Source organism: Manihot esculenta, chromosome 10 (genome assembly GCF_001659605.2).
Source record: "Manihot esculenta cultivar AM560-2 chromosome 10, M.esculenta_v8, whole genome shotgun sequence".
Classification (NCBI taxonomy): Eukaryota; Viridiplantae; Streptophyta; class Magnoliopsida; order Malpighiales; family Euphorbiaceae; genus Manihot; species Manihot esculenta.
In genome coordinates, this window is record NC_035170.2 from 2336837 (window position 1) to 2353775 (window position 16939).

Below are 16939 nucleotides of genomic sequence, written 5' to 3' on the forward strand. Positions count from 1 at the left end.
AACCCAAAACTACCAAGGCAAAATCAGGTTCCGACCTCCCGAAGAAGTTCGGGGCACAATAGTTAAGAAGTGCCGACCTCGAAATAGGTGCTAACGCTAAAAGCTTGAGGCCGAGCTCCCAGCTCGGATAGGCTTACATCCTCAAAAACTCAAGGTATGAAGGCCAAAGAAAAAGGCCGAGCTCCCTCTCTAAAGAGGCTCATAAACGAAGAGGATAAATGAAGGAGAAAAAGGCTACACTCCGAGCCCAAATCAGTTTACCTGGAACAGACATCCAAATTCACAACCAAGAAGGAAGGGCTAAAAGCAAAAAGCAGACATACTAGTCGCCATTAAAAGGTATGAGATTTAAATTCTCAGCCAAGTAGCTTATGAATGAAAGTACACAGTATAAATATTGCAAGTACGAAAGACAGAAATAAATTTCAAGATATATAAAGAACAAGAGTAGTTTGAGAAGAAAGAAAACTAATATTTCATTAAAATAGCTATCTGTCTGACGAGGTGGGAGGATAAATAGTCCTTAAAGGACTTACATCAGTAAGAACATCCTCGCCTACATTATTTCTATTTACAGACACATCTGAAGGAAGCTCAGTGTCCTTTGGATCAGAGCTCTCAACATTAACAGGAGCAACCTCTGACCCAAGGCAGAGGTCCTCCTTCTCAGAATCAGGGTCATTTTCCTCTGACCCAAGGACTTCCACATCCTCCCCTCCCAGCTCGGATTCTTCTGAGGAAGACACAGCTGACTGGCGTCTAACGCGACATTCTCCTCGGGGCATAGGAAGATCATCCTCCCCATATAACACTTGCTCGCCATTTGAGTCCACTTCGGGCTTGCGAAGCTCTGCCAAAGGAGTATCAGGAGCACGTCTAGCTTCTCTCAAACCGCGATTGTAGCCGGTTACATACATACGGAAGGCTTTCTTAAAGACAGCCGACCCCATTTCACCAGAAGCTTTGTACTCATTGAGATGTTCTTCACATGCCTCAGCTATAAATTCCTTAAACTCAGAAGAGTCCTTGTAGTCCTGAAGATGAGCCTCACAGGCCTGCTCAATTTTCCCCTTCAGCTCCTCAGACTCCTGATACTCCGCTATACATTGCTCGCGCACTAGCTGAGCCTTATCTTCAACATGCTTTACTACCCCAAGCAGGGCTGAACACTTACGCTCTAAGGTCCTGACTTCATGGTTGAGTTGCTGGTGGCGAAGGTTGAACTCTTCAGCCGATGAAGCCAGGTCCCTGATACGCTCTGAACTCGTGCTCAACTCCTGCTCAAGGACCTCCACCCGAGCTAGGGCCATTTCCTTCTGAGCTTTCACCTCCTTCAGGTGAGCCTGAAGTCCTTCAAAATCAGCCTTTAAGGCCTCATATCGATGCTGAACCTCAGCCTTTTGGCTCACGGCCTCATCTCTTTCACGAAGAGCCTCTGTCGTAGAGGACAGCTGCTTTAAAACTCCTTCGCAGCGAACCTCCAAGGCAGCTGCCCTCTCATCAGACACTTTGAGAACCTCACGAGTCTGAGACAGCTCTGCTTCTAAGGAAGAGGTATGCTTTGCTGTCTCAACTGCCCTCTCATCAGCCTTCTTAAGGGCCTCCAGTGCAGAGTGCAACTCCACCTGGAGGGACTGGATCTGCTCCTGGGCGGCTACCAGATTACCCCTCGCGTCACTAGTTGCAGATAAGTTCTCCTCCAGATGCGCCTCTTCAATTCGGCGATCTAGAGATTCCCGGAGGGAACGATCACGGACATCCACCTCCATAAAGAGGCCCGTCACCTAGTATGAAAAAACAACCGTCAAGAAAAAGAAGCTAAGCAAACTGAAAAGAAGGGGAAAAATGATTTACCATCAGAAGCATTTCCCTGATCGAGGATCCGAGCTCCTCACGAGAGCGAGATCGGAAGGATGCTTGCTCCTTAGTAGAACTGGCTAAGAGACCAGTCAGGGCAAGAAGACGAGGATCCGAAGCCTCTGTAACTCCGCCAAACATTTGCTCTCTAAGAAGGTCAGCAACAGCACTGGCCGGAGACTCGGAGGTAATGCCCGACGCGTTCAGAGAGTTGTCAGGAGAAGGCAACGAAGGCTTGGCAGCAACACTTTTCCCTTTCCCAATGGAAGGAAGAGCTGGAGAAGATCCTGCGGCAGCCCTGGACTTCTTCCGAACAGGGGATGGGGCAGATGTTCCAGAAGGGGCTGGGCGCTTGTCCCCGGTCTTCGATGGAATGCCCTCAGAACCTTCAGGCTCAGTCCTCACAGGGGCAGGGGCATCTTGAGTAGAAACCTCAGGAACTGGGTCCTCTATAAGGACGATCTCCATCCATGTCCCAGAGACCTCCTCGCCTTCAGTAACAGGGGACTTAGACTTTCCCCCTGATACCCTTTCTGAAGAATGGGCGGTACCCTGCTCCACTTGTTCAACACCTTGGTTCTGCTCCACAACAGCTAGGGGGGCTTCCCTCCCGACCTCTGAAGAAGCTGGAGCAGACCTGGACCCTTCAGCCGGCTTAAGAGATGAGCTCGACCCACCACGGCTAGATGGCCGAGATACCTTAGTGCTGCGAGAGCTCGGCTTCGAAGCTCGAGAAGGAGCTTTGGCGGGAGGTCGGCTAACCTTCTTGGAGGAAGCAGCTTGAACCACCTCCGCAGCGATCTCAGTTACCGAACGCCCAGTTCCAAAGGCGTCAAAAATTGCATGCATGTTGTCCCGAGATAGGACAAAGTTCTTGGGAAACTTGATGTTGTCCATTTTAACTTCGGAAGCTGCAAAAAACACAAAATTATGAAGGGTCAGCGTACCTTCTGATATTAGCAAAGAAGAAACAGAATAGCTGGACAAAGCACTATACCCGTGTCCCGGATATTCCTAAGATTGGACACGAACATACACTTCTCGACGTCATACTTCTTCTCAACAGAAGTCAGTCGAAGCAGCCCCACCTGCTCAACAAGACTCAATTGGGGCAGCTCGTTGCAACCCAGAAAGATCTCTCCCCAACTTAGATCCACCTCCCACGTTCGGGCGGACCCTAATTTCAGCTCCGCCACAAGGAAATTCTCTACCCATCCCTTTATAGAGTCCTTGTACCCCGTGAAAAGAGACAACCCATTACGGGGGGAAAAGTAATAGAAGTTTTGAACCGCCTTAACCAGGCGGAAAAAAGTAACAAACAGACAGGCTGTGGGTGTAAAACCCCAACCCAGGCAAATAGCCTTAAAACAGGACATGAACAAAATGGAATTTGGGGATAACATCCGAGGAGTTACCCCGAAGTATTCAAAGACCTCAATAAAGAAAGGGGTAAAAGGAAAGGGTAAACCAAACTCTCTCTGTTTCAAGAAAAACACTATACTATGACCCTCTTGGGGATCCACCAAACCCGGAGGGTAAGGGTAAGGAAGGACTATCCTTTCATTTGAAAGGGGCGCTCGAATCAGATACAGAGGAGTATCCAAGAGCCTCCGGGAAATGTACTTAGTTATATTGGAGGGAGTAATATGCGACTCAATGTCAACAACATCAGGAAGTTTTGAATTTGCCATGGAAGAACAAGGAAGCGTACCTGAAAATGCAATAAGGTGAAAAAAGCAGAAGGAATTGCAGGAAGACAGAGGACAGAGAAGGGCTAGTTTCTTCAGAAGACAGAAGGAATTCGAAATGAAAGGCAATAATGAGACGGAACGTTGATTTGAACAGTTTTGTCTTGGAGCGGCACGATCATTAATTACTCTCGAAGTTTACCCTCTCAACGGTTAGATAATAACCGGCGAGAAGGTAAAGGGGCAAGAGGATGATCGCTGGGCTTCTCCACACCCATCAAGGGCCAGGTCCACAATGATAGCCCATCACTCAAGAGCCCATTTGCCATCTACATAATACAAGCCCAACTCGTCAGTCAGAACAACTTAGCCTACAAAGATTTACCACTTTATCAATAAAGGGGCAAGTCATGAAAAGACTCAAAGGTACAAGCAGATGGGAGCATAATAAAGGTCAAGTCTGCTCATCACTTAAAAAGATATAAGATTTGACTTATAGTTATTGATAAAGGTTACGAAGATCGAAAAAAAGAGATAAGGGCACCTCGGAGTCATACTGTAATACCCGGCTCGAGTCCGGCATCGGAATTCCTGTAGTCTGGTGGAATCTCGGGTGTCAGAACCCTCGAGAAGGGTAATGCATATGTTTTCCACGGTATTGTCACTTGTTTTCATGTTTTGAAGTAGTAAAAGAAGTGAGTTTTGAAAGAAAAGCAACAAGGGAGAAAGGCAAAGGTTCGGCCGTCGAAGGTCACTTTCGGCCGCCGAACATTGCATGGTTGTGGCTTCACGTTCGGCTGCCGAAGGTGGTCTGGCCAGCCACCTATAAAAGGGCCAAGGGTCGGTGGAAGGAGGTTATTTCTCCTCCACTTGCAGCCAGAGGTGAGTTTCAGCCTCTCCTACGTTGACTTTCATGTTTTCCATGATTTTCATCAAATCTTTCAAGAGTTTTAAGAGTTTTGGTGACTTATGAAGGTTTTGAGCAAAAGAACCAAGTTTTGAAGCTTGGAGCTTTGGAAGAGCTTTTCTTCATATCTCCACGTTAGGATCCTTCATCCTCAAGTTGTGTAAGAGGTAAGTGAAGATCCTGAGCTTCTTTGATGATTTTGAAAGTTTTTATGCAGTTTGTATGGGTAGTATACATGTTTAGGTTTAGGTGAGGTTTTTGGTGATTTGTGGTGGTCAAACATGATTAAGTGTTATGTGCTCGGTTTGTTTGGGGTTTTAGGGTAGGTTTAGACCCCTTTGTGCATATATATGTGTATATGCTAGTTGGGAGTAGTTGATATGCATGTTTGTAGGTTTTTGGGCAAAGTTTGCATGAAACAGAGCAGGGTTCTGCCCTTCGGGCAAAACCAGGTTCGGCCGCCGAAGGAAGGTTCGGCCGCCGAACCCCTTGTGGAGGCAGTTTCGGCTGCCAAAGGTTGCCCCCGAAAGCTAGGCTTTCGGTTTAGACAGAGACTTTCGGTCGCCGAAAGAGGAAGTTCGGCCGCCGAAAGTGTGTGAGTTTCGTCTCTGGACGAGACCTTCGGCCGCCGAAGGTGCCGCCGAACATGCATGAGTTTCGTCTCTGGAGTGGGGTTTCGGCCGCCGAACCTGCCGCCGAAAGTGCCCTGTCCAGCTTTCTTTTGCATGTTTTATGTGATGGTTTTAGGTTTGTTTAGAGGGGTTTTGGGGAGTTTCTGAGAGATGTTCTTGAGTAAGTTTGGTCCCTCATTTGAGTCCACCTGTGTAGGTACGGACCAGAGGCATCAGGGAGGTCAGCAGTGAGTCCAGTGTCATAACCTGCAGAGTCAGTTCAGAGCAAAGTAAAGGTGAGTGGAATATACCTTAATGTTTTAATATGCTGAATATTTTATCATGCTTCATGCATCATGAATATGCTATAGGGTGAGTGCATTAGTGTACACAAAGATGATGCATTGCATTTATCCTTGTACTTGGCATTGCTCCTTGTACATTGCTTATGTGAGACGGCACGGACTTCGTGAGGATTCATTAGCCCTCAGAGGAAAGACCTGGAACAGCCCTACGGGGACCAGGCACACAAAGACCTGGAACAGCCCTACGGGGACCAGGCACATGGTACTTAGGTACCCCAGATGAGATAGAGGGAGTTTTGATCCGTCCGGCCGAGGTGATGTGATTCTGTGTTGCATTCCATGAGAGCATGTTTTATCACCTGTTAGATTATTCCTATTCTACTCACTGGGCTCTAGTAGCTCATCCCTCTCCCCTAACTCCAGTTGTGCAGGTTCAGAGGTCAGAGAGAACTCAGCAGGGTACAGGAAGAGTACAGAGTATTGTAATAGCTAGTGTGGACATGTAACTGTATAGAGATATGTAAATGTACAGAGATAGAGTCTATGTAACTGTATAGAGAATAGTGTTTGACTTATAAGACTTGTAATCCCTTTGTGGAGTCACATGATCAGGTTATGTATGTTTCTTTATTGTTGTATGTTTATGAGCAAAAACCAGGCTTAACATTATGAGTTTGATCCGCCTAGAGCCATGAGGAGCTCTAGTAGGGATTGGTAGAGCACAGAGAGAGTGCATGCACAGGTTAAGCCTTGGAATGAAGAAAAGTTGTATGTTTTTACAGCAACTGTATGATCATGTGTGGGATTTCACAGGTATATAGACAGGATAGCAGGCTTACTACGGGTCCCGGCGACCTTAAGTCGATCTGGATCCTAGTGCCGGTGGCAGTTCGGTTTTCGGGCTGTTACACATACAGAGCTGAGAGCTCAAAGTTCAACTCAAAAACTAAAGACCGAGCTCACAGGTCGGTTAGTTCAGCTCGGGAAGCATAACTTGAGAGCTCAGTTGGCTAAAGAAACTCAAAGGCTCAATCCATTGAGGACCGAGCTCACAGGTCGGTTAGTCCAGAGTTCAGGAAACTCAAAGGATCAATCCATTGAGGACCGAGCTCACAGGTCGGTTAGTCCAGAATTCAGGAAACTCAAAGGATCAATCCATTGAGGACCGAGCTCAAAGGTCGGTTAGTTCAGCTCGGAAAAATAAATCGACAGCTCAGTTAGTTAAGTAGGTCCGGAGTTCGGCTCATCAACTAAAAGCGAGAGCTCACAAGTATGGTCAGACCAGTTCGGATAAAGCAAAACAAAGTTTAGTTGGCTAAAGCTACGAAGAAAAGCAGTCTCAATACTTCATCCATGACACAGAAAAGAATAAGCTCAAGTATGAACGAAAAACAAGAATTTCATTAAAAGAAAAGCACATTACAGCACGTTACAAAGGCCTAGGTCTACATTACAGAATGAAAGACTATCCTTAAAGGATTTACATGTCCGGATACTTCACCATCTACGTTTACATCGACCCTACTATTCTAATCTTCAGTCCGGAGGAATTCTCGCAGCTCGGAATGTGAGTTTGGCAGAAAAGACCAAGATCTGTCTCGCCATTATAGGGGAACTGAACAAGTTGATTCCCATAAGTATTCCTCACTGTTCCCCTATAATAGGTCGACACCCTGATCGCCCAAATGTGATTCACGATACATACGGACAGGATATAATATCCGAGCTTGTCCATATGCACCGTGAAAACATGGGCTTCCTAGTTACGGCTTCAAGGAGATCGCAGAGCATGCATTCTAAGGCATCGCCAGAAGCTTGACTAAGTGCAGCAGATCTTAGTCTCGCATAATACTGGTACTTCACACAAAAGGGAACAATAAGCTGAGCATTTTTGCCACTTCCATTTATATCAAAAGCAGATAACAGGGGTATCGGGAAAATTTCCTTTTCTTTCCCGAAGGAAGGCAAAGTTAGAGCAAACTCCTCAACAGCCCGGAATCTCTTTAGAGCCCGAACAGCAAATGGAGGAGGTCGGCCAGACGACCTGGGTGAGACAGTTCCAGCTACTGGCCGAATGGTCCCACCCATCGACCGCCCTACCGAAAGGACCTCCAAAGCAACGTTCAGACTCCTTAAAGGTAACCTCAAATTTTCAAGAATTTTGAGCTGACCCATTTTTATCTCAGGTACTGCAAAAAAGTTTCAAAACAGAGACAAGTCAGAACAATCCTCTATCAAGATGATAAAAGCAAAAATTAAGGCAAGCTTCTGAAGCAACAAAGCAATACAAACTCGAGCTCACCTCCAGCCATTTGAAAAAGGCGTCAAAAGGATCCTTTGCAGATAAGACAGGACAATTTCGCCGGAAGAAGGAAGTAGACAGAAAACTGGAACGGAAGAACCCCTTGTTCCAACAAAAGGTTTGAGAATGAAGAAAAGCTGGCGTTGATATATACCCGGAGTCTGAGGCCCTAGCACAGGATAGAGTTATACTAGACTCTAAGCTAGCAATGTCAGATGTTCATGGAAAAGGAAAGAAAGAACATGTCCAGATGATGATGACAGGAAAGCAAAGACAACAGAGAACACAAAGAATAGAGAAAAGCCAGGAAAAGGAAAGAGCAGATAGGATTCAGAAACTGCGCAGCAACAGAAAGATGAAAGGATGTTATTAAGGCACCTGAACACGAACAGACGCGGTCATAATGGTTCTTGATATTCACCCCCTCGGCAGTTGGAGCAATAACTACCGAGAAGGTGAAGGGGCAATTGATGACCGCTGGATTTCTCCAAAGCCTCAATGACAGCCAAAAACCCATCAAGCAGAGGCCCACACACCTAATACATGAGGCAAGCCTGGCTCGTTCAACCTCCAAGGCCGGGCTCCACCCCGCTCTCTCATTCAGGCCGGCCCAGCCCGCGCAAGGCAAGCCTCCTCCTCTTAGGCTCAGCGTCCGGCCCAACTCTCGGCCCAGCCCAGCATCCAGAGCCATACTCAGACAGCCTGGCAGATCCGCTCGAGCGTACGCACGAGGAGAATCAGAGGTCGTTACGCATGGAGCAGGCGGCTGATACCCTCATACGCCCAAATCTGTATGTCAGAGATGCGTGTCCCAATCATGGAGAGGCCTTTACACGTCACCAGTAAGCAAAGCGCAATGGATAAAAGGGGAGCCCCCTCCCCATATAGATTAAGTTGGAGAAAGTTTTACTCTTCAATATTAAGCATTATTCTGTAATACAAAACCCTTGTAAAACCCTATTCTATTGGATCTCAGATCATCAACTATATTTCAACTTTTTAGCCAAAAATAAAATTTTATTTATATCTGGATTACCAAAAAAAATATTTATATCAGTTTCAATTTCCTAATTCACTCTCATCAATAAATAAAAAGAATTGTTCCGAATAGAATTTCTTAAATTATCTTAATAATATAATTTTAAATTCATAGTTAAATTAAAAATCTTTACATATAAAAAGTGTATGATATTGTGAAACCGGTGAGGTTTTTTTGGTGATTTACAGTAATTTTTCTGAAATTTAATAAAATTTAAAAGTAATTTTTCATTAAATTTTCAATAATAAATTAGTTTTTAAATTTATTTTTTATTTAAAATATTTTTTTATTAAAAAAATATAAATTACTGTTAATTAATTATAGATAAGAGATTTTACATTTTTTAACGATGAAAATACTTTTTTAAATGTTTATATTATTTTTATAATAGATTATTATTTTATATATTATTTTAATAATAAAAAATAAAAAATTATACTCACACGTTTAGTTTGATGATACATGTATTTTATAATAAGTGTATTTGAATAAATCAAAGAGATTTTAAATTCTACTTATTCTTAATCTCCAATTCTCAATTTAAAAATAAAAAATTATTATTTTAAATTTTAAAAATCGAGTGAATTTATGAATTTTATTCATTATTTTTCTTATTTATTGTTATAATAAATAATTTTATTTTTAAAATATAAATTTAATATTTGGTAAATATAAAAATATAAATATAAAATTTTTTATACTTAATTAAAATTAAAAATTAATTTTTGTACTCACATATTATAGTCAGAGTATGTTTAAATTGATTTTTATAAGTATAGAAATTTTTATAATTATAGAAAATTGATTTTTATATTTTAAATATTAAATTTATTTATAACGATAATAAAAAAAATAATGGACACTAATTTTTGAAAATTAAAATAATAATTTCTCAATTTTTTATATTAAAATAATAAATAAAAATAATTTTTTATTAAAAAAGAAAATATTAACCTCTTAAAAAAGTATTTTAGTTATTAAAAAATTTAAATTTTATAATCAATGGTCAATTAATAGCAATTTATATTTTTTATTAATGAAATAATTATTTTATTATATTTTTTTGGCAGCTACAGGACAAACTACTTCATTTTGATAGTATTCGTTCTGGGTAAGCCAAGGAAGCACAGATATTAGTAAATTAAATTATGAGTTTTGGGTTCTAATTCATTTCCGTAATTAGGAGTAGTTTTGTTGTATTTTGGTTTCAGGGGTTGCATGTCTCACAAGGCCGATGGCTATTCTTGCTGCTGCTTTGACAGCTTTAAGCTTTGCTTTTCTTAATGATAGGTATTCTACTTTCATTATTGAATCTTTGATTTTCTTATGGTTGTCTAATGCTTCAATTGTATCGTTTCCCTCTTAGGTTTTCTAAAAATGACATTAGTAGTTCTAAAATTTGTTGGATCTTGTATGAGGGTGGCCGGTGGTAATCATTTGTGTTATTCACAAAGTACAAATTTACCTTATGTTATTCATACGTAGCAGTGTGGGTTTTCCCTTCGAAGGTAGGTTGAATTAAGGTATAACTTCATGCTACTGAAATTGATTTTGCTGTTGCATGTCAAAAGAATTAAAGATATGCCTTTAGAAACATCTAAGTTGTTACTCTTGTGTCGTAGAGTATATGTGCATGTAAATTCTGAAGGATTAAATCGTTGAAGACTCATGCTTAAAGTCCATGTAAAAGCTTGGGTAATTTGCGAACCAGTCAATAGAGAGGTGATCACTCAATGATCACTGTGTTGGTTTGTTTAGTTACTTAAAATGCCTTGTCTACTTTTTAGCTTGTAATCTGACTATGAGATAAGCGTTGGCTGTCTTACTTGCAGTCAAGAAATTACATTTTCTGCGATAAAGAGAAGCATGGAGAAATAACTTGGCAATTTTATTATTTGGAGCTATATATTTACTTAATCAGACATCCCATTTCATAATGCTTTTTTTGTTAAGGTAATAGCACAGACGCGTTTCTTCTTTGTTGAATCATGTGTTCGTTCCCCATGTTTTTGCCATGTTGTTTCAAAGCATGGAAGTTAATCTACCAACTCCACCCCATGGCCTGGCATGTAGGATATGCATATGCCTTTAACTTGTTCTTAAGTTTGCAGTGGATAGAGAATCTATTTTTCCTACTTTTTGGTGCTGAAGGTTTATTTTTCAGTTTTTCAGCTACTTTCAGTGAAAAGGTGACAAGAACAGTAAGAAAGTTCTCTCCACATTTGGCAGCAAAGATGAGGCCTCCTCACATGTTAGTTGATGCTCAGTTGCTTTTCTATGTTTGTTTCTTGATTGGATAGAAATTGTGCTTACCCCACTTGTATTTACAGGCCTGTCATTCGTGGCCGTCCTTCATCCAAAAAATCAGTATACATCTGTGGCCAACCTCGTGGGGTGTTTGTCTTCTTATTCTCAGCTGGTTGTTAGATTTCTCAAAACTTTATTCTCAATCAGTAGGTCAGTACTGATCTGTAATGGTTCTATGAATTTTGCCTGATCAAATGATTTTCTTTTCTCAGCCAGTTTTATTCTGTGGTTCACTTCTGGCACTCTGCTGTTTGTTTTATGGGCATTTGGCATCAGCCTCCTTGGTAAATTCTTCATCCTATATATAATGCTTTGAATAATTCCTCGTATGATATTTCAGTTTTAATGAGCCAGTATATTGTTGCTTGCAGTTACAGTTCTTCATGCAAGTGTCAGGACACCTAATCTGAAGGCACGCCTCAACACATTCCGGGAAGAATTTCGTGCTGTGTGGCGCAATTATAGTGAGCTGTGACTGGTCATGGAGTTGAAGTGTACCACTCCATCCCTCATTCGCAACTTCAATTTCAGTTAAGTTGCAAGTATTCTTTGTAAATATAAACAAATTGTCAGCTCATTCGATGGAGGATGTTAGAAAAAAGAAAAAAAAATATTCTGCTTGATTTTCTTTTTTCCCTTCTGTGTTATGAAGTGCCCATATATTTTTCTTAAATAACTATGACCTTCTTCTGTGATTTACCCGGAGTTCGAAAGTCAAAGAAAGAACTGTCGTTTTATTATCGATTTTATTTCTTCTTGTTATTCTTTTTTTGTTGCATCTATTTATTTTAATGAAGAGCTTGTTTGAATCTTGGACTAATATCAAATTTAAGACAAATACTTTGTACTGTTCTCCTCTTCCACTGTATCAGGGTATGCCATAATTCATTAGCCCTCCTCTTTGGCAAAGGAAATACTTTGTACTGTTCTTTCATAAAAAAAATAAATGGATTCACTTCAATGTCTCTTTTAAGTCCATAATAAGTCAGATTCACCTAAAAATAGAAGTTCATAATAAGATGGTGCCGGCAAAGAAGGGAAAAGGTATTACTTAACAGGTTAATGATTAAGTGGTGGTGCTGGTTAATGGGTGGTATTATTAGGGGTAGTGCTGTGACAAATACTGTGATGGTTGTGGTTGCTGATATCAGACAATCAGTGGCTTTGCTGCAGCTGCTCAAATGCTGATGCGGGCTTTCGTTGCCGGTGGTTGCAGCAGCGGCGAAAGCCAACATGATCTTTCGTGGCCTCTGATTAGTGAGATAGGTTTGGTGATGGAAGACTTTTTATACACTTTAATAAAACTTTTTATACACTTTAATCAAATAATATAAATTCGATTAAAAAAGCAAATAAAAATATATTTCAAAGAAAAAGGAACTAATTTTACAATTGGACGATGAGAGATGCAAATTCTTGCAAGGCTAAGGCTTTCTTTGGCCAGAAGTTTGAGATCTTATCTGCACATTTTGAAAAACTTATGAGTAATAAGTTTTGTTTGGAGTTTGATTTTTTTGGATTGATTTTTTATATATAAGCTTTCTTTATATATATAAAAAAAGACAAATAATGACTTGAGAATCATTTTAAGTAAACGGCCTTGGAAATAAATGTCAGAGAAATTATCATCCACTTGTTATGCGTAAAGAAAGGTAGAGTATGCGTAAAGAAAGGTAGAGAATCATTCAAATTAGAAATTGAATGAATTGTCTAATATCAAAGAAAAAACAAATTTAGAAAATTGAGTTTTAACTTTAATTCATAAACACCAAGAAATTTGGAATACAAAGAAAACTCCATTCTGATAGAGATACTCTAATTAAAAGTTAATCAAGTGGTTTCATATTTTAATAATGTTTAGAGAAAAAATACAGACACTGTATTTAAGAGTAGATATGATTAAAATTTAAATAAATTAAATATGTAAGATTAGAAAATAAGAATAAATCTTGTTGTAGTTTTTTACGGCAAATGAATAGAGATTGAAGTATAATAATAAATTCTTAAGAATTTAATGGTTAATGAATATAAATTTAGCCATTTTTGGTTATATTATATTAATTTTTAAAGATTTTAATTAAATTATAAATTAATAAAAAATATAGCTTTATGTATCATATAAATATAATAAAATAATTCATATGAAATTATCAAGTAAACAAGATATTTAAGTTCTAAAATTAGATACTATTATAATAAAATTTATAATTTTAGAATTTTATCAATTTTTTAAAAATTTAAATTAAATATTTTTTTATACTAATCCATGTATTTTAAATGCAAACTTTTTATTTTATTAGTAATATCAATAAATAATAACATGAGAATCTTTTTAAGCAAATGGTCATGGAAATAAAAGTCATATAAATTATATTCCACTTGTTATGCGTAAAGAACGGTACAGAATCATTAATATTAGAAATTATGAACTTTAATTTATATATACAAAAAAATTTGGAATGCCAACAAACACTTGTTACATTCTTGATGGCTCTACTCCGACAGAGATTTTTTTTCTTTTTTTTTAATCAAGAAGTTAGGAAAAATCAACTTTGGTACCTCCAAAATCGATATATATATATACTGTTGTAAACTATTTTAATCGGGATTTAGCAATACTGAAAAAAATAAGTCAAGTCGCTGCCAATAACAACAAATATTCATAATATTATAAATACTAAATGCTTGCCCTGATTTTTTAATACCTCAAAGTTCCCAACTTTTTAGCTTTCTTCAACAGAATGGCTAGTCTAGTATGGCTTGCTAGCTTTCTCCTTTTGTTTCACTTTCATTTTCAAGCTTCAGTTTCCTTTTCTTTGAATTCCAACTCTTCAGCAATGTTGTGCCAACGAGACCAGAGTCTTGCCTTGCTCCAATTGAAGGAAACCTTTTCCATTGCAAAGGCTGTCTTTGTCCCTCCTTATTATCCCAAGCCTTATCTCAAGACAAAGTATTGGAAAGAGGGCACTGATTGCTGTTGGTGGGATGGGATTACATGTGATATGGAAACGGGTAATGTAATTGGCCTTCACCTTTCTAATAGCTTATTGTATGGTCCTATCTATTCTAACAATCCTCTTTTCTCTCTTCGCCATCTCCGAAAACTCGACTTGTCTTTTAATGATTTCAACCACTCTCGAATTGTTCCTCAGTTTGGCCAGTTTTCCAAGTTAACACATCTTAATCTAAGCTATTCTGGTTTTGTGGGTCAAATTCCTTCAGAAATTACTTACCTGTCAGGTTTGCTATCTCTTGATCTTTCTTCGAATGATGGTTTGATATCAGAAACCACTATTTTTACCAAGCTTGTTCAAAACCTAACCCAATTACGGGAATTGGACTTGAGTTATGTAAACATGTCTGTGGTTGCACCTAGTTCCTTGATGAATTTGTCTTCTTCTTTGACATCTCTCCAACTTAACTCTTGTGAAATGCAAGGAAAAATCCCCGATATCAGTCGTCTATCTAAATTGGTTTCACTTGATCTTTTTTGGAATGGCGGTTTGACAATAGAACCAATGGTTTTTGACAAGCTTGTTAGAAATCTAACCAAGATAAGAGACTTAGACTTCGGAGATGTAAACATGTCCATGGTTGAACCTAGTTCTTTAACGAATATCTCTTCTCATTTATCATCACTTGCACTTGGAAAATGTGAATTGAAAGGAAAATTCCCAGACAACATTATTCAACGAACAAACCTCCAACTGCTTGATTTATTCGGCAATGAAGATCTCAATGGTTCCTTACCTCGCCATAATTGGAATAATTCTCTCAGGTCTTTGATTCTTTCTTTTACACAATTTCCAATTTATTTGGACTATGATTTTATCAGTAATTTGAAGTCTTTAGAAATTTTGGAGCTGAGGAGCTGCAATTTTAGAGTTTCAAATTTGAAATTGTTGGGTAAGTTGACTCGACTCATTATGTTGGATATCTCCTCCAATAATTTCAGTGGTCAAATTCCATCTTCACTTGGAAGCCTTAAGCGGCTCTCTTATTTATACCTGTCCAATAACAATTTCAGTGGTGAGATTCCCTCCTCTTTTAAAAACCTTAAACAACTTCAGATTTTGTGGCTCGAAAATAACTTATTAAATGCAACAATACCACCCTCTGTGTTTACCCTGCCTGAGTTGTGGCGTTTAATCCTCAACAATAACCAACTTACCGGTCATTTAGGTCCATTCCAAGACAATTCATTGAGCTATATTGATTTGAGCAATAACAAGTTGTATGGCTTCATTCCAAGCTCAATTTTCGAACTTGCGGACTTAACTGTTCTCATTCTTTCATCTAATAAATTGGTAGGAGAAGTTTCTTCAGCTGTTTGCAACCTAAACTCTCTCCAAATTCTTGACTTGTCAAACAACAATTTGAACGGCTTCATCCCACAATGTTTGGGAAATTTCAGCAATGATCTCTCGGTGCTGCATTTGGGCATGAACAATTTCCAAGGAACCATCCCTGAGACGTTTTCAGCAAGAGGCAGCTTGAGATATTTGAACTTCAATGGCAATCAATTGCAAAGGAGAATCCCTCTGTCCATTTCCAATTGTAGAAATTTGGAGATTTTAGATCTTGGAAACAATAATATAGATGACTCATTCCCCCATTTCTTGGAAACTCTTCCGGAGCTGCAAATTCTAATTCTGAAATCCAATAAACTACATGGATTTGTGAAAGGGTCCTCTACCAATTATTCCTTCTCAAAGCTGCGAATGTTTGACCTCTCCGATAACATGTTGAGCGGACCATTACCTTCAGGGTATTTCAATAATTTCAAAGCAATGATGAACTTTGATGTCAAGATGGAGTACATGAGGGCACCAAATTCTTCTTACGATTATTCTGTGAGTCTGACATTCAAAGGAGTTGAGATTGAGTTGGGGAGAATCCAAACACTTCTGACAACCATTGATTTGTCAGGCAACAAATTCACAGGGGAGATCCCACAGTCTATTGGAAAGCTTAAAGCACTTAAGTTGCTCAACTTGTCTCACAATCAACTCACGGGCAATATTCAACCATCATTGAGGGAATTGTCCAATTTGGAATCACTAGACCTCTCTTCAAATTTCCTTGTTGGAAGGATTCCTATGCAGTTGACAGATTTAACATTTCTGCAAGTATTTCGGGTTTCAGATAATCGACTTGAAGGACCCATACCTGAAGGAAAGCAGTTCAACACATTTGATAAAAGTTCATATGAAGGAAATTTGGGATTGTGTGGATTTCCACTAGAAAAATGCAATAATGGGGAGAGGCAAAAACCAGAAATATCCAAGGAAGATGATTCCAATTCTAAATTTGGATTTGGGTGGCAACCTGTAGTGGCAGGGTATGGATGTGGAGTAATATTTGGTATTGCAATGGGATATCGTGTGTTTAAAACAAGAAAACCAATATGGTTTGTGAGGATAGTTGAAGGACAAAGACGTCCAAAGCCAAAAAGATTCAAAAACTAGGATTTCTTGGTATTTACAGGTAATGTTTTGTAATATTTGTTTCTTCGCATATAATTTCATCTTAATCAACTTTCTTTTTAACATGAGTTTCTTACTATTCTTTTTCTTCTTTTTTTTCTTTTTTCATGAAATTTCTAACATGTTAGGTAGATGAAGAATAAGTGAGCAGATGCAAAATGAAGATACAGATCCGACATGAATGCAGTGGAAAACATAGCATTATATTTCTTTTTCTTTTTTTTTTTTAAATATTGTCTTTTTAATATGTATAAAAAATTAAAATAACTTGATGTATTATAGTATATAGTGAATATATAAACATGAAAATGTGAGACAAAATTTGAAAAAAATTAATAATATTTAATTTATTAATATTATTATTTTAATTTATTTATTATTAGGTGTATCCGAATAAATCTGAAATATTTGAGGTTTTATTCTCGATCCCTCATTTA

General features: G+C 38.8%; 2 protein-coding genes across 2 annotated transcripts; both read left to right on the forward strand.

Annotated features, from left to right (window-relative positions):
- Positions 1-8423: 8423 nt before the first annotated feature.
- LOC110624967 (PRA1 family protein A3-like) lies at positions 8424-11765 on the forward strand. The gene is made up of 7 exons (XM_021770446.2): positions 8424-8461; positions 9753-9820; positions 9921-9999; positions 10874-10960; positions 11040-11128; positions 11229-11300; positions 11388-11765. Exons 1-7 carry the CDS (start codon positions 8424-8426, stop codon positions 11489-11491), a joined length of 537 nt encoding a protein of 178 aa, XP_021626138.2. The 3' UTR covers positions 11492-11765.
- A 1912-nt stretch (positions 11766-13677) lies between these two features.
- Positions 13678-16604, forward strand: LOC122724935 (receptor-like protein 9DC3). The gene is made up of 2 exons (XM_043961233.1): positions 13678-14956; positions 15230-16604. The coding sequence occupies exons 1-2, from the start codon at positions 13758-13760 to the stop codon at positions 16482-16484; spliced, it is 2454 nt and encodes an 817-aa protein (XP_043817168.1). The 5' UTR covers positions 13678-13757; the 3' UTR covers positions 16485-16604.
- Positions 16605-16939: the final 335 nt, after the last annotated feature.

Coding starts and splice junctions, on each gene's coding strand:
- LOC110624967 (XM_021770446.2), top strand. CDS start 8,424: ATGGAGCAGGCGGCTGATACCCTCATACGCCCAAATCT. Junction 10,000..10,873: donor TTTGCTTTTCTTAATGATAG/GTATTCTACTTT, acceptor TTTATTTTTCAG/TTTTTCAGCTACTTTCAGTG. Junction 11,129..11,228: donor TGTCTTCTTATTCTCAGCTG/GTTGTTAGATTT, acceptor TTCTTTTCTCAG/CCAGTTTTATTCTGTGGTTC.
- LOC122724935 (XM_043961233.1), top strand. CDS start 13,758: ATGGCTAGTCTAGTATGGCTTGCTAGCTTTCTCCTTTTGTTTCACTTT. Junction 14,957..15,229: donor CTCATTATGTTGGATATCTC/CTCCAATAATTT, acceptor ATTGAGCTATAT/TGATTTGAGCAATAACAAGT.